This window comes from Branchiostoma floridae, chromosome 14, assembly GCF_000003815.2.
Source record: "Branchiostoma floridae strain S238N-H82 chromosome 14, Bfl_VNyyK, whole genome shotgun sequence".
Classification (NCBI taxonomy): Eukaryota; Metazoa; Chordata; class Leptocardii; order Amphioxiformes; family Branchiostomatidae; genus Branchiostoma; species Branchiostoma floridae.
The window spans coordinates 147247-172837 of record NC_049992.1 but is presented as its reverse complement, the minus strand read 5'-3'; the positions used below and the strand labels follow the sequence as shown (position 1 = coordinate 172837).

General features: G+C 41.7%; 2 protein-coding genes across 3 annotated transcripts in view; both read left to right on the top strand.

Moving 5' to 3' along the window:
* LOC118430556 (delta-1-pyrroline-5-carboxylate dehydrogenase, mitochondrial-like) overlaps window positions 1-21094 on the top strand; it is a 34553-nt gene extending 13459 nt beyond the window's left edge. For both annotated transcript variants that reach the window (XM_035841492.1, XM_035841493.1), the window contains exons 9-17: window positions 15339-15526; window positions 16025-16098; window positions 16552-16599; window positions 17581-17729; window positions 18094-18138; window positions 18583-18735; window positions 19449-19570; window positions 20057-20175; window positions 20620-21094. In XM_035841492.1, the coding sequence (XP_035697385.1) occupies window positions 15339-15526; window positions 16025-16098; window positions 16552-16599; window positions 17581-17729; window positions 18094-18138; window positions 18583-18735; window positions 19449-19570; window positions 20057-20175; window positions 20620-20735 (1014 nt within the window). In that variant the 3' untranslated portion in view covers window positions 20736-21094. The remainder of the gene's footprint in view (window positions 1-15338; window positions 15527-16024; window positions 16099-16551; window positions 16600-17580; window positions 17730-18093; window positions 18139-18582; window positions 18736-19448; window positions 19571-20056; window positions 20176-20619) is intronic.
* Window positions 21095-25545: 4451 nt separating this feature from the next.
* LOC118430840 overlaps window positions 25546-25591 on the top strand; it is a 14563-nt gene continuing 14517 nt past the window's right edge. Inside the window, exon 1 of the mRNA XM_035841873.1 lies at window positions 25546-25591. This exon is cut by the window's right edge and continues 183 nt beyond it. The gene's annotated coding sequence lies outside the window, so the exon portion shown is untranslated.

The following is a 25591-nucleotide window of genomic DNA, read 5'->3' as shown; positions in this document are numbered from 1 at the left end:
ACGGTTGAGTCGACAATGTCAGGATGTGGTGTATTCTGACCATAGATGCGCTTGTACATCTGTAGTACCTGTTCACAGTAACTTATTGCTTTTCTGCTATCAAGTTTGAGCCAATTTCTCCCCAGGCTTGCGAGTAAGCTAGCAATGTGAGGATGCACTGCACTCTGACCAAGGATACTCCTGTACATCTGCAGTGCTCGTTCAAAATAACTGATAGCGTTCCTGTGGTCACCAATAGAGCTCCAAGCTTGTCCAACGTTGTTTAGTGACTTAGCAATTTCGGGATGTGTTTCACCTTGACCGTAAATCTCCTCTCTCATCTGCAGTGCCTGTTCATGGTAGCTGAGAGATTTGTGCTTGTCCAAAGAACTCCAGGCTGTGCCCAGGTTGTCGAGTGTGTTGGCTATCTCTGCATGTGCTTTACTCTGACCATAAATATCTCTGCACATCTGGAGAGCCTGGTTAAGGTAGCTGAAAGCTTTTTTGTTATTACCCAGATGGTGCCAGTGCATCCCCAAGTTGTTGAGTGTGCATGCAATGTCAGAATGTGGTGCACTCTGGCCATAGAATCTTTGGTATATCTGCAGTGCCTGTTCAATGTATCTGATAGCTAATATGTGATCCCCCAGAACACCCAAAGTGTCTCCAACATTGTTGTATGATCTTGCAATTTCAGGATGTGCTGTACTTTCGCCATAGATACTCCTCCGCATCTGCAGGGCCTGTTTATAGAAGTCAGCTGCTTTCCTTTTATCAAGTTCACTCCAGACTCCCCCCAGGTTGTTGAGTGATTTGGCAATGCCAGGATGTTCTGCAGTTGGACCATGGATGCTCCTGCGCAACTGTAGTGCCTGTTCATGGTACCTAATAGCTTGCTTGTGATTGCCAAGATGTGTCCAGGCCACTGCCAGGTTGTTGAGTGAGCTCAACATGTCAGCATGTACTGCACTTTGACTATAGATGGAAAAAGTCATGTGCATTTTTAAGGCTTCTTCAATGTGGTCGATTGCTTTTCTGTAATTTCCTACAGAGATACAGGTTGTACCCAGGTTGTTGAGTGTGGCTGCAATGACAGGATGTGCTGTATCCTGACCATAAATTGTCCTATACATCTCTAGTGCTTGTTCTCTATAACAGATACTGTTTTTATCATCTGTGTTGTAGTGAGGTTCCCCCAGTTGGTTTATCAGTTGGGCAATTTCAGGATGTGCTGTTCTTTTGCCATGGACATTTCTACATATCTGCAGTGCCTGTTCAAGGTAGCTCTTTGCTTGTTGGTAATCGCCCACCTGTTGCCAAGCATTTGCAAGATGATTTAACAGGACCATTCTCTCCTTTCCAATACATTCAGTGCCCTTTAGGCCTTCATTGAAGTAGCTGATAGCCAGTCTATATTTACACAGTTCAAAGTACATCATTCCTCGTACTCTTGGAGAACCATCATAGAGATCAGAGCGCAAATTCAGACCTGCCTCTTTTGGAGACCTCCTTGATAAGGTATTTCTAAGAGGATCTGCTGTTTCATAATATCTGATAAGCTGTTTCTCATTTGGTAGATGGAAAACTTTTTTCAGTGCATCTTTTTGTTCTTCATCATTGTCAAGTGGGGGTGATTCCTTTCCATGAACATGTAACAGTGTTTCCATTGAAGCCAAAGCTGACAGGTTTTCCTTCTGTCCACCATTTGCAATGTAGGTTCTGAGCCTGAGTTCTGCTGAGATGCTTGTAAGCACCATCAGGTGGTGAGCATTGTTAGGGCTGATCACTTGCTGGGTTTCCATGTCTTCTATTGTGTTCCAAACTGTGGTAGGTATGATGCATGATGAGAGAGCCATACAATCGACTGCAATTGCTGGGAAGCGATAGATTTTCTTCTTTACATCAATAAGCCTTGGTGTTATTGTTTCCTCGTCACTGTTCCTTGCAATGTTCTCCTTCAGTGTCTCCTGTGCCAGTTGTAGAGACATTTTACCCCCTTTCTCTTGCAGTATCTTTGCTGTAGTGCTCTTGTACACGTCAATCAGATCCTGGTTCCCAGTTATCAGGCATGGGTTTCTCAGGATGCTGCCAAGGTGATATCCTTCCTTCAGGTACAAGGTGACATCTGTTTGTAGTATTGCGACCATGTTGCTTGGGGTGCAGATGAGCTCACTGGCTGGTTCCTTTGTAGTTTTTTGGCTGCCCAGTGGAGTCTTGCTTGCCTTTGGCATGGAGCCATCAAATGCAAACCCACGAGGTGTAACAGAGTCATAGTACCAGTTGTCAAGGGGATTCTTTGAGTAGAAGTCATTGAGAGATTTTATTCCCAGTGCTGGGAGAATGGTTTCTCCTAAGTTGACCACCTTGAGGTGTAGATAGTGGGTGAGGTTACGGAAATACACAAGACTTTCTTCACTTTCTTCTTCTACCAAGATGGCAAACTCCAGGTCTGAGTATGGAGTTACCAGTCCTGTGGCCTGTGAACCCAAATCTATCAGGGCGTACTTACAGGGAGGTGGACCCATCAACCCAATACACTCTTCTACAAGCTGGCTGATGAACTCCTTTCTCTGTTGGGCAATTTTCTCAAACAAGTGCCTGACAGCCTTAGCTCGTTTTGCCTCCATCTCTTTGACACATGGGTCATCCTCATCATGTACATAGGGATCCAGCTGCTGGTCAATGGTTTCCATCTCCAGCTTGATCTGGTCCCGCATCTCCTTCAGCTGTTTCTTGTGTTTATCTGTGTCATCTTGACTCACATTACCCTGAATGCCTAACTTGAAGATACATCCTACTCTTTTGACAGCAATAGTTATGTTACTAATGACTACCTTATCCTTAGACCTGGCCATTGCTGCATTGTAGAGTGCTGCTGCTTTGACAAAGTCTCCCCTGTCTCCTGTCTGCTGACCTCGCTTACTGTAGACACCCCCCAACTTGCACAGGGGCTCCACCTCTCTCTGGTACTGCTGGGCTGTGGGATCTGCGGAAAATTGATTTCATCTACCTTTGTTAAACTACATTGCATAATGTTTTAGGCAAAGCACAAAACTTAATATATTGTCTAGATAGCCCACGTATCAGGTCTTATTAAATCTCATTTTGATGACGTAAAATAATCATTCAAATGTAATTCTATTTTTCTCACCTCTGACATGTACCATCTTGAGTGCAGCTGCAAAGTGTTCCTCTGCTGAGTCCATGTCTGCCCTGGTAAGGGAGGAGTCACCCTTCTTGAGGTGGTCTTTGTACTGACTGAGAATAGAAAGGCAGGAGTGCTTTAAAGCAAAGATGAGGTCTTTTTTTTTTACAATCATGGTTGATAGACAATTTAATAATGTATCAAGACAGATCTAGAGTTTCTTCATAAATTATGTGATCTCGTACTCACCTGTCTGTGAGTGTGAGTCTTTCCTCAGCTGTATTGGATGCAGCAGTGGTGATTCCTGGCTCTGATGTTTTTCTGTAATGCAGACCATTACAAGCATTATTATAAAAACCTATGTTTCATTATCATTATTATTAAATCAAATTTTGATAATTTACTCATTAGTAAGGTTACCGTAATGTTTTTGCACCTTGTCCCTACCTTTGTATGTCCGGGTGGATTGGTTGGTTGTGAGCAGTAGAAAGTTTTGTGTTGTCCCTGGACTTGTGCGCAATGTCCAGTCCTTTCCCGCTCTGTCTGGAGTTTCTTTGTGACTGTCGCTGTAAAATTTAAACCAGACTCACTGCTCAGTTGCGTGTATGAATGAATGGCTTTATAGGACCAGATAATTTTGTTGTATTGTGGTACTTATTTGTACATTAATTTTGTACAAACCAATCTTCATTATACAATCTGCACACTGGAAAACTAGCAGTGACATTATATGTAGACTCACCCTCCTCACTGCTCCCCAGATCTTCACCATGTACAAGACACGATGTTGCAGAGTCTGTTTTGTCCCTGGATCCTCACATCTTGCCAGGGCCTTGCCGTACAGGGCAGCTGCCTTGGAGAACTGAGATATATTGCATGTTGTCTTGCCTTTGTCAAGGTAGAGATCGCCAAGAGCTTTGAGAACCTCAAGCTCCAAAAACATGTCGCTATTTTCAATTGCAGTTATCAGTGTTTTGGTGTATATCTCTTCAGCAGAGTTCAGGAATTCCTTGACTCTTTTGTCCAATTTGGTACAAATCTTTGCCACCCTTAAGACATTACTGTCAGCAGTATCCCAGTAGTCTTGTGACAACCACAGGAAGTTCGAACTGTACCCCAGGCCTGCAGCAGTTGTCTGGAGAGTTTCTCCATGTAGCCGATACGATGTTCCAGTGTTTGTCCCATGTCTGGATCTGTGCAGCGCAGTAGGGTAGCAGCATACAGGGCAGCAGCCTTGTCAAACTCTGACGACTGTTTCTTGAGCTTGCCCTTCTCAAGGTGCAGGTCTCCAAGACTCTTAAGGACTTCTACCTCCATGAAACAGTTCATAGAAACAATGGCTTCTCTAAGTGCTTGTCCATAGACAACTTCTTGGCTACATGTATGTTGACTCTTGAGTAACAAGTCCTGTAGCTTGCATGCCAGCTTAGCCATATCTGTATCAGTCATTGTCTTGTTTATTTTATCCAAATATGTTTCAAGCCATTACATTAAGTCTGCAAAAAAAAGAGAAAAGAATCTTGCCTTAGGCTAGAATTTTTATGGAACTTAAAATTTGTTTTCATAGGAGTGTCGTACTTCTGAGTAAACTTTAAGTTTCTGATTCGTGATTCAACTGTGTAAGAACTGGAAGTATGCCAGAAAGCAGTTACTCAAGCAACTGGATATGATTTTGGAAGTTACTTGAGTACCTGCTTTTCGGCATATCTTATTACCTGGATGTCTAACCTTCATCGACATAACTGGTAGAGGTAGGAGTATTTGCCTTTAGGTCTCATTTCTCAGTCCAGCCAACTTAGACTCAGAGATAAGATTTTCAGGTTGTTTTCACTTCCATAAACATCTTTTGGAAGCTCTATAAGTGAATGGTTATACTCGAATTAACAATTCTGACATGAAAACATGGAGTTGTTCCTTCCACACCTACCTGCAAATTGCTTTGACATAAGTTATTATGTTGCAGTGGCAGACATGCATGACAGGAATGTCAGTTGCCATGTTAGCAATACAAATAGCGCTGCGTGTAGAAACCACAACAAACCCATACAGTCTTACAATTTCTTGAGGTACAGGGCTCGAAATACCTGCATACCTACACTGGTGCAGGTAACATTGAAAATTACCTGCACCAGACAAATTTTACCTGCACCACTCTGAATAAGACTTATGGATCATACTAAAATTGTTCAGGAACCATGCATTGCTTTTTTTCTTTCATACTTTATCAATGCAGCTAATAACAATCCATACACACCTACACATGTACATCATAGGACATTTATGTATAAAACCCAGTACATGGACCAGTGCATGTTAGGTGCAGGTAGACACCAGAAATACCTGCACAGCTCCAATTTTACCTGCACAAACCTGTATATACCCAGTACATGGACCTGTGCAGGTTAGGTGCAGGTAGACACCAGAAATACCTGCACAGCTCCAATTTTACCTGCACTAACCTGTATACGCAGGTGGTATTTCGAGCACTGAGGTAGAACCCTCTTGCATTCACCTACTAGTACCTACTCAATCACCCACCTACAACAAGTACCTAGTTCTTCAACTGGGCCTTAGTCATTGAGTGGACAAGTCATACAAAAAATAAAAATTACATTCACAGTCTAAACCTCACCTGGATGTCTGAGTCACTCCACAGCTGTGAAGATGCGTGGATCACTCCCTTTACTGGCAAGAGTTCTGGGGGTTTTCCTCTGCAGTGAGTTGCCAAAGTCAGACTCTTTACCCTTTACCAGCCAGAGTTCATGGTTTCCCCCTCAGTCCATAGAAACTTCCTGTTTTTACGTACTGGTAGGACTGGTCTGGCTTTTCCAGAGAGGTTGGCCTGACAGGTGTTCCTTCCTGTACTAGTGAAACTTCTGGGTTTTCCCTCTGACTCTAAAATTTGTACTGCGCCACTGCCGGGACTTTCCATGCATTAAGTCATGCCTATATGTCAATGCTGTTTTGCATAATCCAGTCAGTTCAAGCCTGGTTTTAGAGTTCAGAATGCTACTTGCATGACTCAATGTTTACAAGTCTGTACACCTCATGTTTACATGTCCTCTGTTCACAGTTCTCAGTGACAGTCAGGTATAGTTCAAGGGGACCATATATACACACTGTGAAAGCTTTGCGGCAAAGATAAATATGTCTTACAACAGTACATATGCCATGGCATTTTTTTTAATTGAAAGGCTACACGAATTCAATATGTTGGTTCTCCCGGGCAAAAACACTTCAGTTCTGTTTTCTACAAGATGTGATTTATAGCAACATCTCTTTTGATATGTTAACTTCCAAGTGTCTAGTCTGATGTTCCCTACTAATTGCAAGTTGCAGTTGATTATTTAAAGCCAGGCTGTTGTCACATGTAAAGAAAAAAATCAGTGTACTTAATTCAGAAGATCAACAACAGTCTAAATGTGAGGCCCCAGTTTAAGTGTAGTAGTAGTACTACTAAATGTGGTACTAAAACATTGTGGTACCTTTTGGTGCAATATTTTTTTGACTTCATTAAAATGTACTGACATTTATTTGTTTTAATTAGATTTTGTGAATGTTTCCTCCTGGCAGAAACAGACTTAGTGTGAATATTTCAGAGTGAAACTAGATATTCTTCATTAATAATTGTTATGGTACAGCGTTAACGCAAATATTCTGCACTGAGCCATCCAGGCCAAGTTTCCTTCAATCTGTTTTATCAATGGGTGGCTTTTCTCTTCAGGATAGACCTGCCTTGCCATAGACAAGGCCTCTTGACAGGTACTGATTCCTGTTGTTTGATCATGGAGACAGTAGCGTGCCATGCCCAGAAGGTGTAGAGAGATGGCAATATCATGATGTGCTGTGTTTGGACCATGGATATTCCTGTACATTTGCAGTGCCTGTTCATGGTAGCCAAGGGATTTTCTGAAATTACAGATTAAGAAGCAGGTTTGCCCAATGTTGTTGAGAGTAAGAGCAATCTCAGGGTGTACGTTACTTTCACCATGGACAATCTTGTACATCTTTAATGCTTCCTCAAAGTACTTGAAAGATTTCTTGTGATTGCCCTCCTTGAACCAGGAAGTCCCTATGTTGTTCAGCACAATAGCAATGTCAGGACGTGAGGTACTCTGACCATGGATATTCCTCATCATCTCCAGTGCCTGTTCCAAATATTGGAGAGCCTTTCTGTGATCACCTACAGATAGCCAGACTTCCCCCAGGCAGCTGAGTGATTGGGCAACATCAGGATGAGAGGTACTTTGACCATGGACACTCTTGAACATCTGTAATGCCTCTTCTTGATATTTGATAGCCTTCCTGTGTTCATCCCACTTGTACCAGCTATATCCCAAGTTTTTCAGCAATGTAGCAATGTCATGATGTTCTGTAGTCTGACCATGAATGCTCCTGAACATCTGCAGTGCCTGTTCGTAGTAGTTGACAGCTTTCTTGCAATCGCCCAGGCTGAGCCAGCATTTTCCTAGATAGTTGAGCATGGCAGCAATTTCAGGATGCGGTGTACTCTGACCATGTATGCTTCTTTTCATTTGCAGTGATTGTTCATAGTAGCTGATAGCTTGTATGTAATCACCTGTTGACAACCAGCTGTTCCCAATTTGGTTGAGTAAGCTGGCAATGTCAGGATGAGAAGTACTTTGACCATGGATACTCTCCAACATCTGTAATGCCTCCTCATGGTACTTGATAGCCTTTGTGTGATTGCCCAGGTTGTACCAGGCTCTCCCTAGGTCCTTCAGCAAGCTAGCAATGTCAGGATGAGAAGATCCTCCATGGATGCCCCTCTTCATCTCCAATGCCTGTGCAAAAAAGCTGGTAGCTTTTCCGTAATCACTTAGAGAGAACCAGGCATCCCCTAGACTGCCGAGTGATTTGGCAATGCAAGGGTGTGCAGTTCTCTGTCCATATAAATTCCTAAACATTTCTAATGCCTCTCCATGGTACTTGATGGCTTTCTGATGATCTCCCAGGTCAAACCAGGCCGATCCCAGATTATGTAGTACTTGAGCAATGTTGATATGTGGAGTACTTTCACCAGACATAGGCCCTTTTATCTGCAGTGCCTCTTCATAGTAGTTAACGGCTTTCCTATGATTGCCCAGGTTGCACCAGGCCATTCCCAGGTTGTTGAGCAAGGCTATAATGTCATGATCGGGGGTACTTTGATCACAGCTCCTGTACATCTGCAGTGCCTCTTCCAAGTAGCTGATAGCTTTTTTGTAGTCACCTACAGAGAACCATGCTTCCCCCAATTTGTAGAGGGAAGTAGCAATCATAGGATGTTCTTTACTTTGACCATAGATCCTCCTTAACATCTGTAATGCCTCCACATGGTACTCAATAGCCTTACTGTGACCACCCAGTTTGAAATGGGCATACCCCAGGTGGTTAAGTGAGATGGCAATCTCAGGATGTGAGGTGAAGACACTTCTCCTAATCTGCACTGCCTGTTCCAAATAGTGGATAGCTTTCCTGCAATCACCTAAAGAGAGCAAGGATGACCCCAGGTTGTGTAGTGTTTGGGCAATTAAAGGATGTTCTGTATTCTGACCATAGATACTCCTTTGCATCCAAAGAGCCTGTTTGTGGTATTCCATTGCTGTCCCATTCTCACCAAGTTCCTGCAAAGCTGCCCCTACATTGTTGAGTGCCTGGGCAATAATAGGGTGTGCTGTACTTTGTCCATAAACACTTCTGTACATTTGAAGAGCCTGTTTATAGTAGCTCATTTCTTTCCTGTGGTCACCAAGACTATTCCATGCCCCTCCAAGATTATTGAGTATCGAGGCAATGTCAGGATGCGCTGTACTCTGACCATAGATGCTCTTGCACATCTGCAGGGCCTGTTCAAGGTATCTGACAGCATTTCTATATTCACCTGGAAGATAGATGGAAGCCGTCCCCAGGTTGGTAAGTGTGAGAATAATTTCAGGACATGCTGTGCTCTCACCATAGATGCTCCTTTTCAACTGCAGTGCCTCTTTGTGGCAGCTGATGGCTTTTTGGTAGTTACCCATTTCTACACAAAGGGTACCTGTCTTGTCGACCGTGCGAGCAAGGTCATCATCAGAGGTTTTTATGCTCCGAGCATAGCACATTGCTTTTTCATTGTAAGTAAATGCTTGTTGGTAATCACCCATTCTGGCCCAAGCATCTCCAATATTGTTTAATAGTCTAATTTTCTCTTTACCTTCAGGAGCTGTCTTCAGGTCCTCACAGAAATACTTGATAGCCAGTCTATATTTGCATAGCTCCAAGTACATCATTCCACGTACATACGGAGAATTTTCATAGAAATCGGGTGAAAAACAAAATTCTACTTCTAACAGATTTCCAGACAATTTCCATGACTCTTTTGAAAATATAGTTTGTGTAACTGGAGTTTTTCCAGACCAGTTGCACAAAGCTTTTTTAAGACGGATTGCTGTATAATAGTATCTGAAAAGCTGTTTCTCATTTTGTAGATGGAAAACTTGCTTCCGTGCATTTGTTTGTACTTCATCATTGATCTGTAGGGATGGTTCCTGTCCATACAGCACTGTTTCCATTGATGCCAAAGCTGACAGGTTTTCCCTCTGTCCACCATTTCTAATGTAGGTTCTGAGCCTGAGTTCTGCTGAGATGCTGGCAAGAACTGTTAAGTGGTGTGCATTGTTAAAACTAACCGCTTCTTGATTTTTCATGTCTTCTATAGTCCTCCAAACGGTGGTAGGTATGATGCCTGAAGACAGTGCCATACAGTCCACTGCTACAGCTGGGAAACGATAGAGGTCTTTCTTTACATCAGTTAGCCTTGCTAGTGCTGTAATTGACTGCATACCCTTGTAGCCCTTTATGTTCAATTCCTTCATAGTCACCTGTACCAGTTCTCGAGCCATTTTGCCCCCATCAGCTTGCAGTATCTTCACTGTTGCAGCCATGTATGTGTCAATCAAATCCTGTTCACCTGCTAACAGGCATGGGTTCCTCAGAATGGTGGCAAGATGATATCCTTCCTTCAGGTATAGTGTGGCATCATTTTGTAATATTGAAATCATGCTACTTGGGGTGCAGATGAGTTGAGTTGATGGTTTGTCCATAGTTGCCCGCCTGCCCAGTGGAGTCTTGCTTGCCTTTGGCATGGAGCCGTCAAATGCAAACCCACGAGGTGTAACAGAGTCATAGTACCAGTTGTCAAGGGGGTTCTCTGAGTAGAAGTCATTGAGGGATTTTATTCCCATTGCTGGGAGAATGGTTTCTCCCAGGTTGACCACTTTGAGATGTAGATAGTGGGTGAGGTTGTGGAAATACTCAAGACATTCTTCACTTTCTTCTTCTACCAAGATGGCAAACTCCAGGTCTGAGTATGGAGTCACCAGTCCTGTGGCCTGTGAACCCAAACCTATCAGGGCATACTTACAGGGAGGGGAGCCCATTAATGCAATACACTCTTCTACAAGCAGGCCGATGAACTGCTTTCTATCTTGTGAGATCTTCTCAAACAAGTGCCTGACAGCCTGAGCTCTTTTTGCCTCTATCACCTTGACACATGGGTCCTCCTCATCATGTACATATGGATCCAGATGCTGGTCAATGGTTTCCATCTTCAGCTTGATCTGGTCCCGCATCTCCTTCAGCTGTTCCTTGTGTTTTTTTGTGTCATCTTGGCTTTCATCACAATGAATGCCTAAGATACATTCAAGAAATGACTTCTCCACGTCTTTAATAGCTGTTACCATGTTACCATTGAGAGCTTGGTCCGTTGACCTGGCTATTGCTGCATTGTAGAGTGCTGCTGCTTTGACAAAGTCTCCCCCATCTCCTGTCTGCTGTCCTCGCTTACTGTAGACATCCCCCAACTTGCACAGGGGCTCCACCTCTCTCTGGTACTGCTGGGCTGTGGGGTTTGGGGAGAAATAAGTTGATAATCGGCATACATTGCAGAATGTAGCTCTTTGTTGGACAAAGTCAAGAGTAATTAATTTTTTTATTATTATTAGACAATCTTTATGTTGCAGCTAATTGTTGTAATGTTTTATTCAGTTATGGAACTCGCAGGTGACAAGCTAGAAGCTTAAAGCATGGTTGATTATTTAATCATGCTTATATGAAAATTTAAGCATGGCAGAATTTGTATGCACTATTTGATAGAATTTCCCTTACCTCTTACATGTACCATCTTGAGTGCAGCTGCAAAGTGCTGCTCTGCTGAGTCCAGGTCTGCCCTGGTAAGGGAGGATTTCCCTTCCTTGAAGTGGTCTTTGTACTCACTTAAAAGGAAAGACAGGGTTTCAGCTTATCATAGGAGACTTGATAAGCTAAGGAGACTTGCAGACCCCCAAGGATTTATTATTACCTTCGCTAGAAGGTTATGTTTTCGGTAGCATTTGTTTGTGTGTGTGTACATGTATTCATGTACTGAAGTTGACCGGATTAACTCCAAAATGCCTGGATGGATTGTATTGATATTCGGTATGTTCACTTGGTAGGTCTTGATGAGACCTAAAAACTTTTAGATTTTGGGCCCCCCAGCAGGTTTTTACGGTACTGCAGCGTAACTTCCGTTTTTGGTATCTCGAGTTCTGGACCGTCCTATTGTTGAGATTTATTAGTCTGACTGTGGTAGATACCCTTGGAACAGAGAGTAATGTGGTGTAGGTTTGGGCCCCCTAGCAGTTTTTTTTTAAATGCAGGAGCCGGTTTAATTTCAGACTTTGAAGGAGAATAACTCAAGAAGGGGTTGACGGATTTGCGTGGTTTTCGGTATGTAGATAGCATGAGTGATGCTTGATATAATTGGTGATTATGCAAATCAAAATCTAATTTGCATCATGAATTAGGAAATTTTATAAACCCGCTCCATTTCATGATAGGACCATTTGAACATGTGACATAATTGTAACTGATAAGGAGAAGAACATTGATAGATAAAGATTGTGTAAATGAATACCTAATTTGCATATATAATGAGAAAATGGTATGATTCCAAAGTGGTAAATGATGATGATGATGAAATGACAGGAATTTCTTGTGGCTGGTCTAAAAGCTAACTCTAATTATAATTATATACTGTAAATGCAGAAATGTTAGCGGTGGATTAATGTTCATGGTTTTTGCGGTGACCACTTCACCGCGAACTTAAAACCACCGTCAAAAACAAACAAACAGAACAAACATAGACTGCAGTCTATGGTGTTGACACTAAAATAAAGCCACTGCGAAAAGCCCTTTTTCCCGCTACTGCAAAATTAAGTCCCCGCGAACTTAAATGCATTTACAGTAGTTGCAAAAACCCATAGTACAAATTTAATTATTTAGGGTATGACTCACCTAATAGTATCTGGGTGTTTCTCTTCTACAACAGTCACAGCAGCAACACTTAGTGCCTTCTTTGTCTGCCTCTTCTTTTTTATCATTGAGAGATTGGTCTTTCCTGGTTCTGTTAATGTTGCTTCGCTGGAAGAAAATAAATTCATGTGTAATTATGATGAACCAGATAAATGGACAAATAAATACTATTTCATAATTAAGGGTTAATGACCCGCCTATATGGTGTCATATTCTCATAACGCCTGGTCCTTTGCTTTAACCACCGAATAAAACCACTGATGTGAGCAAAGTTAACAGAAGACAGAAGGAGCCATCCCCCCTTGCAGTCTCTACTTATTCCCTCTGCTTTGGCATAAATTATGTTTCGCTCCTTTTGATTGGTACATTTGTACATGTATATCCCTTACTTTCCTGTGTATCGCTCCTACTGTAAATCGACACCAGTGTCATAACCAACATGGAATGGGGCTTCATAATAGTTAGTTTGTTCCTATATGGGTAGGTAAAAAAACTTTCTCCCACCTTAGCAAGCCAGGAATTTGATGATGGTCCTTGGACATGTGTGGCCTTCTCTCTCTTTGTGTTGCTTTGTTTGATGATGATTGTCGCTGTGCGGAAACATCCACAATCCGTTAACATATATACATGTACCATAATTGTGGTTTAGCCAGTGACAGATTTTCTAAGAATAATGCCATGTACATGTAACACCTAGGAAACGTATTGCTAACACACACACACATACTCATTATGCTCACTAATTCTTGATTGACTTATCATCATTTGATACGCATGACAATGAAAATTTAATGATAACAGTATTGTCTAATCTTGATACTGACAAATTTACATGACATTGTGTAACCACTTTTTATAACTGTTTCACTAGAAGTAGATAATATTATGTAGTAGAATCAGGGTTATGAATTGTACACTATATCAGATATTCTTAAAACAATTTTCATTACTGCCAGACTTAAACAACATTTTACACTGATGTCAGAATGTTTCAAACCACTCACCCTTCTCACTGCTCCCCAGATCTTCACCATGTACAAGACACGGTGGTACAGAGTCTGTTTTGTCTCAGGATTCTCGCATCTTGTCAGGGCCTTGCGGTACATGGCAGCTGCCTTGGAGAACTGGGATAGATCAGAGGTTTTCCTGCCTTCCTCAAGGTAGAAATCTCCAAGGGATTTTAGAGCTTCGAGCTCAAGCAATGCATCACCGTTTGCAATCGCAGACACCAATGTTTCTGTGTAGATTTCCTCAATAGAATGTTGCAGATTACTAACTCTTCTGTCCAACTTGTAACAAATCTCTGCCACCCTTAAGATATTGCTGTCAGTCGTACCCCAGTAGTCTGGTGACAACCACTGATATTGTGGAGCATACCCATGCGGAAGTTGTCTTGAGAGTTTTTCTAAGTAACCAATTCGATGTTGAACTGTGTGTCCCATGTCTGGATCTGTGCAGCGCAGTAGGGCAGCAGCATACAGGGCAGCAGCCTTCTCAAACTCTGCTGACTGTTTCCTTTGCTTGCCTTTCTCCAGATGCAGGTCTCCAAGACTCTTCAGGACTTCTACCTCCATGAAACAGTCCATAGAAACAATGGCTTCTCTCAGTGCCTGCCCATAGCCAACTTCTTTTCTATGTTGACTGTTGAGTGACAAGTCCTTGAGCTTGTGTGCCAGCTTAGCCATATCACTATTTGAGTCAGTCATTGTCTTCGCTTTGCCTGTAGAAGCTTCCTGTTTTCCTGTGCTGGCCAGAGCCCTCAGTTTTTCCAGTCAGATTTGCCTGTGTTTCTTCCTGTACTTGTGAAACGTCTGACTTTTCCCTCTGACTCGGTCAGGATTTGTACTGCGTCACTGCCGGGACTTTCCATGCATTAAGTCATGCGTATATGTCAATGTTGTTTTGCATAATCGAGTCAGTTTAAGCCGGGGATAGTGTTCAGAATGCCACTTACGTGATTGAATGTTTACAAGTTGGTACACCTAATGTTTGAGGTCAAGGGGCATGGAACAAAAAGTCACCCATGCATGTGACCTCATTTCAGCAACCATACATACCTCCAACCATGAAAACTAAATCTATATACAATGTAAACAAATCTTTTCCTCACAGTAAACAAATCTTTTCCTCACAGGGACACCAGACTGTGCTTGTCACGTCTACCAGACAAAATTATATAATGTGCAGTTCTGGGGTCCTAATCTTTTGGAACTTTGCCAATAGCTGACTCAGGCATATCAATCTGGTGCCTGATTTATTTTTAGCCCAGATGATAGTACATAGGATAGGTGGCTCATGCATTTTTCATGTGGTTTTATTGAAAAGCAGTCAGGGCTCTGAACTGCCTGTACATTTATCTCCATGCTAGCTCCCTTTTGAGGTTTGTGGTGAAAATTGAATATAAACCAGTTAGCTTGAAAGGAAATGTTGAAATTGTAAGGGAAAACATGCAAAACTGTATAGCCCAATGGACTCTGACAGCGCTAAAATATTATATACTGTCTTAGGAATTTCAAGGTTACTCACTGACAGACTGGTTCGAATGGCAGCATACATATTTACATCATTGTATATCTACCATGTCCATGCTGTCATCCTCTCTCTGTCCCAGAGTCCTGCTTTCCTATTGGTTGATTCAAACTCCATCCCTCTCCCTCCCAGGGTAATGTTGTGCTGTGGAAGCCCGTGACATGGCCAATCTCTATCCCAGGGTCATGCTCTACTATTGGTCAATTCAAACTCCACTCCTCTCCCTCCCAGGGTAATGTGGTGCTGTGGAAGTCCAGCGACACCGCCATGCTGTCATCCACTCTCTGTCCCAGAGTCATGCATGCTTTACTATTGGTCAATTCAAATTCAAACTGCTCCCTCTCCCTCCCAGGGTAACGTTGTCCTGTGGAAGCCCAGCGACACTGCCATGCTGTCCTCCTGGATTGCCTACAACATCATGCGGGAGGCGGGCGTGCCCGAGGGGGTCATCAACTTTGTGCCTGCAGACGGCCCCACGTTCGGTGACGCCATTACGTCCTCCCCCCACCTGGCAGGGATCAACTTTACAGGGAGTGTCCAGTAAGTTCTTACATTATCACTTACGAAAGTAGTTTTTTTTTTACTTCTCCTCACCTGGCTGGCATCAACTTCACAGGGAGTGTCCAGTAAGTTCTTACATTATCACTTACGAAAGTAGTTTTTTTTTTACTTCTCCTCACCTGGCTGGCATCAACTTCACAGGGAGTGTCCAGTAAGTTCTTAGATTATCACTCACACCTTATTAAGACATAGAGATTAAGGGAAAGTTTATAAATTTAACTTAACCTTTCCCTTAATCTCTACACACACATACATACATCATGTTAACACAATAATATGATGTATGTATGTGTGTGTTTGTTTGTGTGTGTGCACTCTCGTGGGTGTGTACATGGCAACATGATTGTGTATGTGCCTATGTGTGTACAAATGTAAATGTATGATTGTGCTTGTGTGTATGTACCAAATGTATGTGCATCTCTTATTGCCTTGTTTGTTGACATTTCTTTACACAGTTTTTGTTGTTCCCACCTGCAGGACATTCCAGCACCTGTGGAGGCAGGTGGGGCAGAACCTGGGGCTGTACAAAACCTTCCCTAGGTTGGTGGGAGGTGAGAACTGTTACATTTGTACATGCATTAAGCTGTGCTCTGTTGATCTAAACCTCATGGTCTTGGGTTCTAATTTCCGTCCACTCCTAATGTTTGTAAGCTGTAAGAACAGGATTTATCAACTTTAAGTACACTGCTGTGTTACAACATCAGAGGGTTTAAAGGGTGCCAGGATCCGATGTTGCTATGTGCTTGGAAGCATGAGCAGTTGTAATGAAGTTTCTTGCAACATGAAATATTTGGCCTAAGACTGACTGACTGAGGGAGCCACCTATCAGTGCTCATAAAAATTGCAGGCGTAAAGTCAGTATGTTTGATTTGAACTGAAACACATGTCGTATTTGCTGTGAAACAAATTCTCATAATCAAATCCTCTAAATCTCTGTCTGATGTTTTCATAAGGTTTGTTGTTGTTAAAGGAAAATGTAGATTTAATGTCCTAATGTTTTCCAGAGTGCGGAGGAAAGAACTACCACTTTGTGCACAGCTCTGCAGACTTGGGTAAGGAGAATCTGAAGTTTTTTTTAGCCTTTTTATGGATGCACATAACAAACCCTATGTAGCAAAATAAAAATGTATAAAAAATGTTGAAGGGTTTTATAATTGTAGCAGAGATTGTGGCAAACACCACCTGGTGACCCAATCAGCTTTTCAGGACCATGGACAGATGCACTTTGCCTTCTACTAGGATTTTATTTTGAAAAAAGTATATAGCAAACTGGAGAACAATATTAGCAGAGAATTGTTAACTACAGAAGTGTGGCAAATTTCAGCAACTGATAAGTGTTTCAGTACTGTGGACAGATACACTTTTCCTTCTAGGATTTATATTAAATTTTATAAATGAATGTAGCAATTATTGTTAACAGAGAATAGTTACCAATGTTAACTGAAGAAGTGTGGCAAATATTGGCAACTGATCACTGTTTCAGTACCTAGGACAGACATCCTTATTGTGGCAAAATGAGAAAGAAAGCTGTATACCAAACATCGTTCTGACACGTTTTTTGCTACAATTTTATGATAAAAGTGTATCAGCTGCATCATAAATAGTATTATCATTTGAGTACAGAAGGGTCTTGAATAGTTTTATGTGCCAACCTCTATGTGGCAATCTGACATGTAGCAAAGTTGACTGACAATTGTTGCAAATGTTTGTTACAGAAAGTGTAGCAAACGGGACCATTAGGTCAGCGTTTGAGTACGGCGGACAGAAGTGTTCCGCCTGCTCGAGGATGTACGTGCCAAACTCTATGTGGCAAACTGATAGATTGTACATGTAACAATGTTCACTTTGAGAATTGTTGCAATCGTTTGTTACAGAAAGTGTAGCAAACGGGACCATTAGGTCAGCGTTTGAGTACGGCGGACAGAAGTGTTCCGCCTGCTCGAGGATGTACGTGCCAAACTCTATGTGGCAAACTGATAGATTGTACATGTAACAATGTTCACTTAAAGATTTGTTGCAATCTTTTTTTACAGAAAGTGTAGCAAACGGGACCATCAGGTCAGCGTTTGAGTATGGCGGACAGAAGTGTTCGGCTTGCTCGAGGATGTACGTGCCAAGCTCCATGTGGCCAAAACTTAAAGATGAACTCCTCACCAGGGTCAAGGAGGTCAAGATGGGAGATGTAAGGAATATTGATTTTCTTGAAATTTTGTCCTTCTTGTCAAGTAGGAAGTGTCAGTCTTGTAGCATCTGATGGTTATACAAATGGTAGTAAGACTAAGTATTGCAGCTATGGGGTAGATAATAGCTTTGACTATAGAATTGTTACGAAGCTTCCAAGTTTTCCTCCTTGGAAATATCTTGTTCTCAAGATGCTATTCGGCTAACATTTGGAAGTTAGATATTCAAGGCAAGTGATCTTTTTTAACTAAGATATTCTGCATTGGAATGTTGTCTTTATATTGGTAAGTTTTCTCAAGAGATAGGGAATTGGGGATTGTTTGATGGAATAATCACCTGTTGATGTGTTGTATATACCCTTCCAGGCTGATGACTTCACCACATTCATCTCTGCTGTCATTGATGACAAGGTAAGAAACTCCTCCACCTTGAGCTGGCATCAAACAAGTACTGATCAAGTAGAAATGTCCAATTTCAATGTCCAAACAACCGAAGATCAAGGGAACTGTCCTATTTTTCTAACCATAATCTCAGTGTCTGCATTGAAAACAAATTGTTGTTTAGCATAAAAGGTCGAGTTTGAAATACTTGGTGCATATGCTCTTTTTTGCATCCAACATTCAAGCTAGCTGTGCACACAGTTTTTGACTGCAATTAGGTGTTTGATGGTAGGGTTACATACGTAAAAGGTATTAGCATAGTTTAAGGTCTGTAGAGAGGGGGTAACATTCAATATTAGGTTTTCTGCATTGTAGTTTGAAATTTTTATGCACTTAATTCCAAAATGAATGTCTATAGCCCTGTAAGGATGTTCCTCTTACAAACTACTCTATCCCCCTACCCTCGGCCTCTAGTCCTTTGGGCGCATTAAGAACTGGTTGGAACACGCAAAGTCATCGTCCAATCTCAAGGTCATCGCCGGGGGCAACTGTGACGACAGCCGAGGCTACTTTGTGGAGCCCACCATCATCGAAACTTCGGACCCCAAGGAGAAGATCATGCAGGAGGTGAGGGGGAATAAAATAATTGACTGTACATGTGTCTGTCTTATAAAGTAGTAGTTAGTTTTATTTGCTATGCATTAAATTATGTTCTTCTGTGTTGCTAGATACAGCTTATGCTATTAGGGAGAATGTTGGAGTGGGATATGCAATATGGGAAACCAAGGAGAAATATTTTTAGTTTTTCATCCTTCTCAACTTTTGTGGTCTTAGTTTAAGATGTAGACTAATTGTGAATGTACATAATACCAATATTGCTCTGGGACAGTTTTACTTGTTGAATGTATGTGTGGTGTGTGTGTGTTATATCATGAAGCTCTTGAAAGCCTCTCTCTCTCTCTCTCTCTCTAAACTGTGAATGTAAGTTAAATGCATATGTTCTGTGCCAGCAGTTCACTGTGTTCTGCTGCTGCAGTGGTCTTGCAATCAGTCTTTCATATATTCAACTGCTGCCATAATAACACCAATTAAACAATTGAATAATTAGAATTTTCCTAGTAGATTAACAGTGGCTGACAGTGTCTTTTGTTTTCTTTGTATGAATCTCTATATTTTCCATCTCACAGGAAATCTTCGGCCCAGTGCTGACGGTTTACCCCTATCCTGATGAGAAGTACAGGAAAGTTCTGGAGATGGTGAACTCATTCTCAGAATAGATCTGTACTGTGACTGTATTTTTTTTTTTCATGACAAAAATCCCAGTATTTTCCATCCCACAGGAGATCTTCGGCCCAGTGCTGACGGTTTACCCCTACCCCGATGAGAAGTACAGGGAAGTGCTGGAGATGGTGAATGAGACGTCTCCCTTTGGTCTGACTGGAGCCGTCTTCGCTAAGGATGTGTGAGTAAACTCTACTCTGATTGGTCAAGCTGGGGTAAACACATTTCTGATTGGTCAAGCTTGAGTATACACATTTCTGATTGGTCAACCTTGAGTAAACACAGTTTTGATTGGTGCAATCTGAATAAAAACATTTCTGATTGGTCAAACTTGAGTCAACACTCAGTGTCACTTCTGATTGGTGTGTGTGTGTATGCGTATATGTGTGTTACTCTGTGTTTGTGTGTGTATTAGTGTGGGTGTTACTGTGGGTGTGTATGACTGTGTGTGTGTGTGTGTGTGTGTGTATGTGTGTGTGTTTGTGTGTGTGTGTGTGTGTGCACGCGCACTTACACGCACACATACGAGTGTGTGTGTATCTGAATTTGCTGGCCTGTGCCCTCAAACCCTTCAGCTTTTGGCATTGTCCTGATGTAAATAAATTGGTGTGATGGGAAGTTAGTCCTTTTATTATAATGAATTCTCTGACTTTCTTTCTCATTTCAGGAATGTAGTGAAGGAGGCCCATGAGATCCTTAAGATGTCGGCAGGAAATTTCTACATCAACGACAAGTCTACAGGCTCTGTAGTCATGCAGCAGCCTTTTGGTGGGGCCAGACTATCAGGTGGGTTTTAATAATGCTTAATGACGACACCAAAAATATGAGGATGAACTGAACTGAACTGAGCCATTGGGGATTGGATGTCTTTGGTGGGAAGCATCTCTTGTTTTGAGACAGTCATGCCTTGGTCAGATCACTTCCTTTACATTTATTGTTACATCATTATTCGTGACTGGCTTCTGCTGTACCAAGTAGGAAATTGCTGGCTGTGTATCTGTTGCCAGCTCGTCTCAGATTTGTTCTCCAAAAACTGTAAATCTGAATGATAAAATTAAGAAGACATAGAATAGGATATCAATGAACTTGCTACAGTGTCATTGGACAGTCATCATCATTTTACATTGAAGTCTAGAAAATAACAAATTCAGTCAAACCCATTAACATAGTTTTATTTGCAACTAAATTTTTTGTTTACACATTACCCAATGCTTTTATTGTATGTTCCAGGCACGAATGACAAGGCGGGCGGCCCCCACTACGTGCTGAAGTTCTGTTCCCCACAGGCCATCAAGGAATCCCACGTGCCTCTCACCGACTGGAAATACGGCAACATGCAGGCCTGAGCAATGTAGCAAACTTTGTGTCATCAAAATACATTGTTTGTTTGTTTGTTTGTTTGTCTTCTGAGCCAAGCGCTTCTCTCTTCACCCTTTGTAGTAAAGGAAAGGGTGTTTGACAAAAACCTTGATGTTGAATATGTCCAAGCAGTCATGATATTGACAGAAAAGAGTAAGAAATGGTAACAAAAATGCAGGCGAAACAAGGGGGAAGGGTTTTTACCAAAAGCCATACATCTAAGCAGTCTTCATATTAAAAAAATAAAAGGTAAGAAAGGTTAAAAAATATAACAGCTGTACTCCAGATACATAACGTGAACCGGATCAATCTTAAATTGTGTCTGTTTTAGAATTGTTGTATGTAACAAAATAAATTTAACCTACTTGATTAGATACAAAATGTTGATTTGATGCTGATAATGTATAGATTTTAGTGCAGGACCATTTATCTCTGCCAGCATAGGTTTGCTGAAGACCATAAGGAGTTAAGAATTAAGACATGATTTGCTTTAAACTGTAAAGGCTGTGGCAGGAGTGGCAATCCTATGGATTGAAGGGCTCAGCTTTAAAGATGGTCCACTGCGATACATACATATATGTGTCAATAATGTCTTACTATTGAATCTTATTCAAATCGTTTCTTGGGTCGTCTTAGTAGCCCACTCCCTGAAGAATTGTCATGTCACCATATAGCAGGCACTCAAGCAACTGGATATGACTTTGGAACCCAGTTGCTAATTGTCTTACGATGATTATTACCTGAATAATTTTCATTTCACATTTTACATGCTTTCTACAAAGGTAACATATTTGTTGACTTGGCTGGTGGTTGTGGGTTGGAAGGTGGGAGGTGGTTTGGGGTTTCAACCATTCTTGAAGCAGCATACACTGTAGAACGTCTTAGTCTGTGTAACACAACTCTGTCTGGAGAAGTAACTGGCCCATCCTCACAAGGGGCTGACGGAAAAGATTGGCCGCTATAAGCGCGATTTAATCAAGCTAAGTTTTACATATCCTGTAGAAGATGTCTTCCAGTGGACACTTTCCCGAATTGCCAAGGTGACGTTCTGTCTTAAATTTAGTGCCTGAGACTGGAAGGGAGGACTTTGAAGCTGTTTTAGAATAGCCTGGAATCCAGCCATATTGTGCTTTGGTCGCTCCCCTGAGGTACGCTTCCTGCCAATACGACTGGCATTCGTTAGCATTCGAACAATCGGCATTTAAATATTCGCAGATTTTATCTGCGAGATTTCTGATTGGCTGTTAGCTCCAAGTTTACAGTTTGTAATCGAACGGAACACTACTACTATCTTTCCCGCGAACTTTTCAGTATCACAACAACAGATCACGCTAGAAATAGCGCCTCGCGATTGGTGTTCTTCTCTCAGGGGTCATCCAATCAGCAAAGAGAAACAAATATGAATATTCATGAGTCTCCTCATTAGTGACGTAAGGGCCAATCGTTCCAATCGTAACGAATGCCAGACGTGTTCGCACAGGAAGCAGAGCGACCAAAGCACAACACGGCTGGATTCCAGGCTAGTTTTAGAATGTCAAAGGTAAAATGTGTCTGTCTGTGTCATACAAAGTTTTAAGATGAGAATGAGGAATGGAAGGTTAGGCTTGGCTGAAATCTGATGCTCTGAGAAGTCAATTTTAAGATTTGTCCGTGATGTTTAATAAAGAAGTGTTGTTTAAAGATAAATGTTCCTGTCCTTTTTTTTCATTTTTGGTTTGAGAAAAACTAAAAACTGTCCAAGACCTGGCATGGGGACCAGTCCATCGTGAGATCACGTGGCGCATCAGCAGCGTGTTAGGCACAGGACCGAGAGGTCGGGAGTGCGAACCCCGCCATGACACCGATCTTGTGCCCTTGGGAAAGATACTTTACACGACTTTACTCAGGTGAAAATGAGTACCTTTAGCTTCGGCTAGGGCCGTCCCTCTGATAGGACGTTAAATGGAGGTCCCGTGTTTGGGAGAGCCACATCCCATGCACGTTAAAGAACCCACCACACTTATAGAAACACATTGCGTGCAGTTAAGTTCTGAGTTACACAATAGTCTATCCCCTGCCCAAATCGTGACTAGAGACATGGTCCATTGACAATGTATGTCCATTAGCAATATTGCCTGTGCCCAACAGGTGTAATCTCCTATTGTCGACCAACGATCATGCGTTATTGCTTATGATTTACGCATGATTAGTCGAATGGCCAAGCATTGAATATTCGGGTCTACTTCCTAGCCTCCATAGCAGGCTTTCGGGGGCTCATAATACACTTTTGCTGGCCATTTCTATTTGTACTATCTACTTCCGGGGTTTTCTAAACGACACAGATCACATGAAACGCTACAACACGGCGCACACCGGGTCACCGGATCCCCTTGCAAGGGTGTAAACAACTGCCTGTGGTGCAACAAAAAGACTCTTGACTTGCATAATGTTTATACATTTTCATATCTACAGGATTTTTCCATCACAATTATGCACATATTTTGTGCGTTGCAATGACATCTGGCACTATCATAATGGCTTTTGAAACATTATCATTTTTTGTCCAGTTTATTTGTGCTTGTCTGTTATACAATTCACTTAGATCCAATTATCTAATTCCACAATGTGATAGTCAATTTCATTGCCTTTGCAATGATACCAAAGTTCCCCGGTTGATTTGACGAGCAACGAGTTAACACCCAAAAAAAAACTGCGTCGAAAATAGGCTGGGCGACCTCGTTCCACGGCAGAGCGTACGGGGCGAAGGGTCTTCAACAGAGTGAACATTTTCTATGCCAGTGCTATGCTAGTAACCAGAGTCGACATTACGTTATATATCAAGCTGAAGCTAAGGTTTCTGAGAACCAACACACAGATTTAAAGAGGGATAAAGAATTTGTCATAAATGCAACGCCGTTTCAAAGATGATAGTAAAGTCCCATGGTTACTTGCCTGGAGACCGTTTCACCATTGGCAAGTAGAACGCGCGAGGAGCCTCGTCTCTGTAACGGACATTAATAATCTCTATTCGGGTACTGCGTTCCCCTGTACTCAAGCTATATTTCAAATGAAAACCATGGTAAATTTCTAAAAATTAGCTCACAAATTTTCATGATTTTTTATTAACTCTACGTGCTTACAACGCCGTTACAAATTTGACCTCGAAATTCCATGGTTCCAAGTGCCGCGTCTTTATAACGCAATGAACGTTTTCAGTATTCTGCTGTTGTGTAATCAAACATTAGAATCGCCATTAAACTACGTATCAATTGAAAGGTAAGGTTTGGGGGAATTAGCATATAACTTTTAAGAGAGTTCGTGAACTCTACGTGCCTACGTCGACATGACAAAGATGAACAGCAAGTCCCATGATTTCTGCTCCACCGACGCGTTCCAATCGTGTTCGGAGCGCGAGAGGCGCCGCGCCTTGTCTTCAACAGAGTGAACATACTATTCGGGTACTGCGCTCCCCTGACAATAAACTATATATCAAATGAAAGGTAAGGTTTCTGGAAATCAGCACGGAGATTTTTAATGATATTCATGAATGCTGCATGTTTGCTATAAGCCAATGAACATTGCGTAAAATACGTAATGTTCAGTGGGTAACTTCGTACAATATCATTCAACCAACGCCAATAATTTGTTGGAAGCATCAAAGCTTGATCTTTAAGCATGCCAAATTTCATGGACCTACAGTCAACCAATTTTCTGTTAGCATTAGAGTAGAGGGTTGTTTCACAGGAGAGGCGCGCTGCGTCGTTTTCGCTGTTTCAGAAAATAATCGTGTTCTAGAGTATTGGCCATTCGACTATGATTTTGTCACTATGTACTTTTGTCAAATACACAACATACTCCTTCCAATACAAGGTAACATACAATATACATGTACTAAAATTAGATGTAGTATGTCCATAGACCAATGATCAATGTGTGATTAGAGAGTCCATTAGCGATATTGCCTGTGCCCAACAGATGCAGTGTCCTATTGTCGGGCGACAATCCTACGTAATTGCTTATGATTTACGCATGATGTTGTCACTATGTACTTTTGTCAAATACACAGTAACATAGAATTTACATGTACCGATATAGCATTGTTCATAAACCAATTATCAAATGTGTGATTAGAGAGTCCATTAGCGATATTGCCTGTGCCCAACAGATGCAGTGTCCTATTGTCGGGCGACAATCCTACGTAATTGCTTATGATTTACGCATGATGTTGTCACTATGTACTCTTGTCAAATACACAGTAACGTAGAATATACATGTACCAATATAGTCTGTCCATAGACCAATTATCAAATGTGTGATTAGAGAGTCCATTAGCAATATTGCCTGTGCCCAACAGGTGTAATTTCCTATTGTTGGGAGACGAGCATACACTATTGCTTATATATTATGCATGACGTTTCCAAAGAGAACACGATGAAGTTTCCATGGTAACGAACAATCCTGTGTCACTGTTTGTGATACCTGGGGTTGATAAGGCATGGGAAAATGAATGTGGTGTTTACTATCACGGTCATGGATAAATTAGGTGGGTAGGTAGGGATTTTTTCTTCTCTGGTATTTCCAACATCGTATCGTCATTATGCAGATGTAGATTGCACAAGCACAAGGGCTTGGTGGATCTGTTTTATAACTTTCCTATTGATTCATTGAAACAGAAATGAAGAGAACATGTTGCAAAATGCTTCTGGAGCTTTGTCATCGCTCAGATGTCAGATAAAGAACTGGCATATCCCTTATTTATTACTAGCGCAGAACGGTCGATAAGAACAAAAAGGCTATGGTCCGCAGGTTTTGCTAGGATCTGTCGGTTAACAGGAAACACAGAACACTTTTTGCCTGGCCTGAA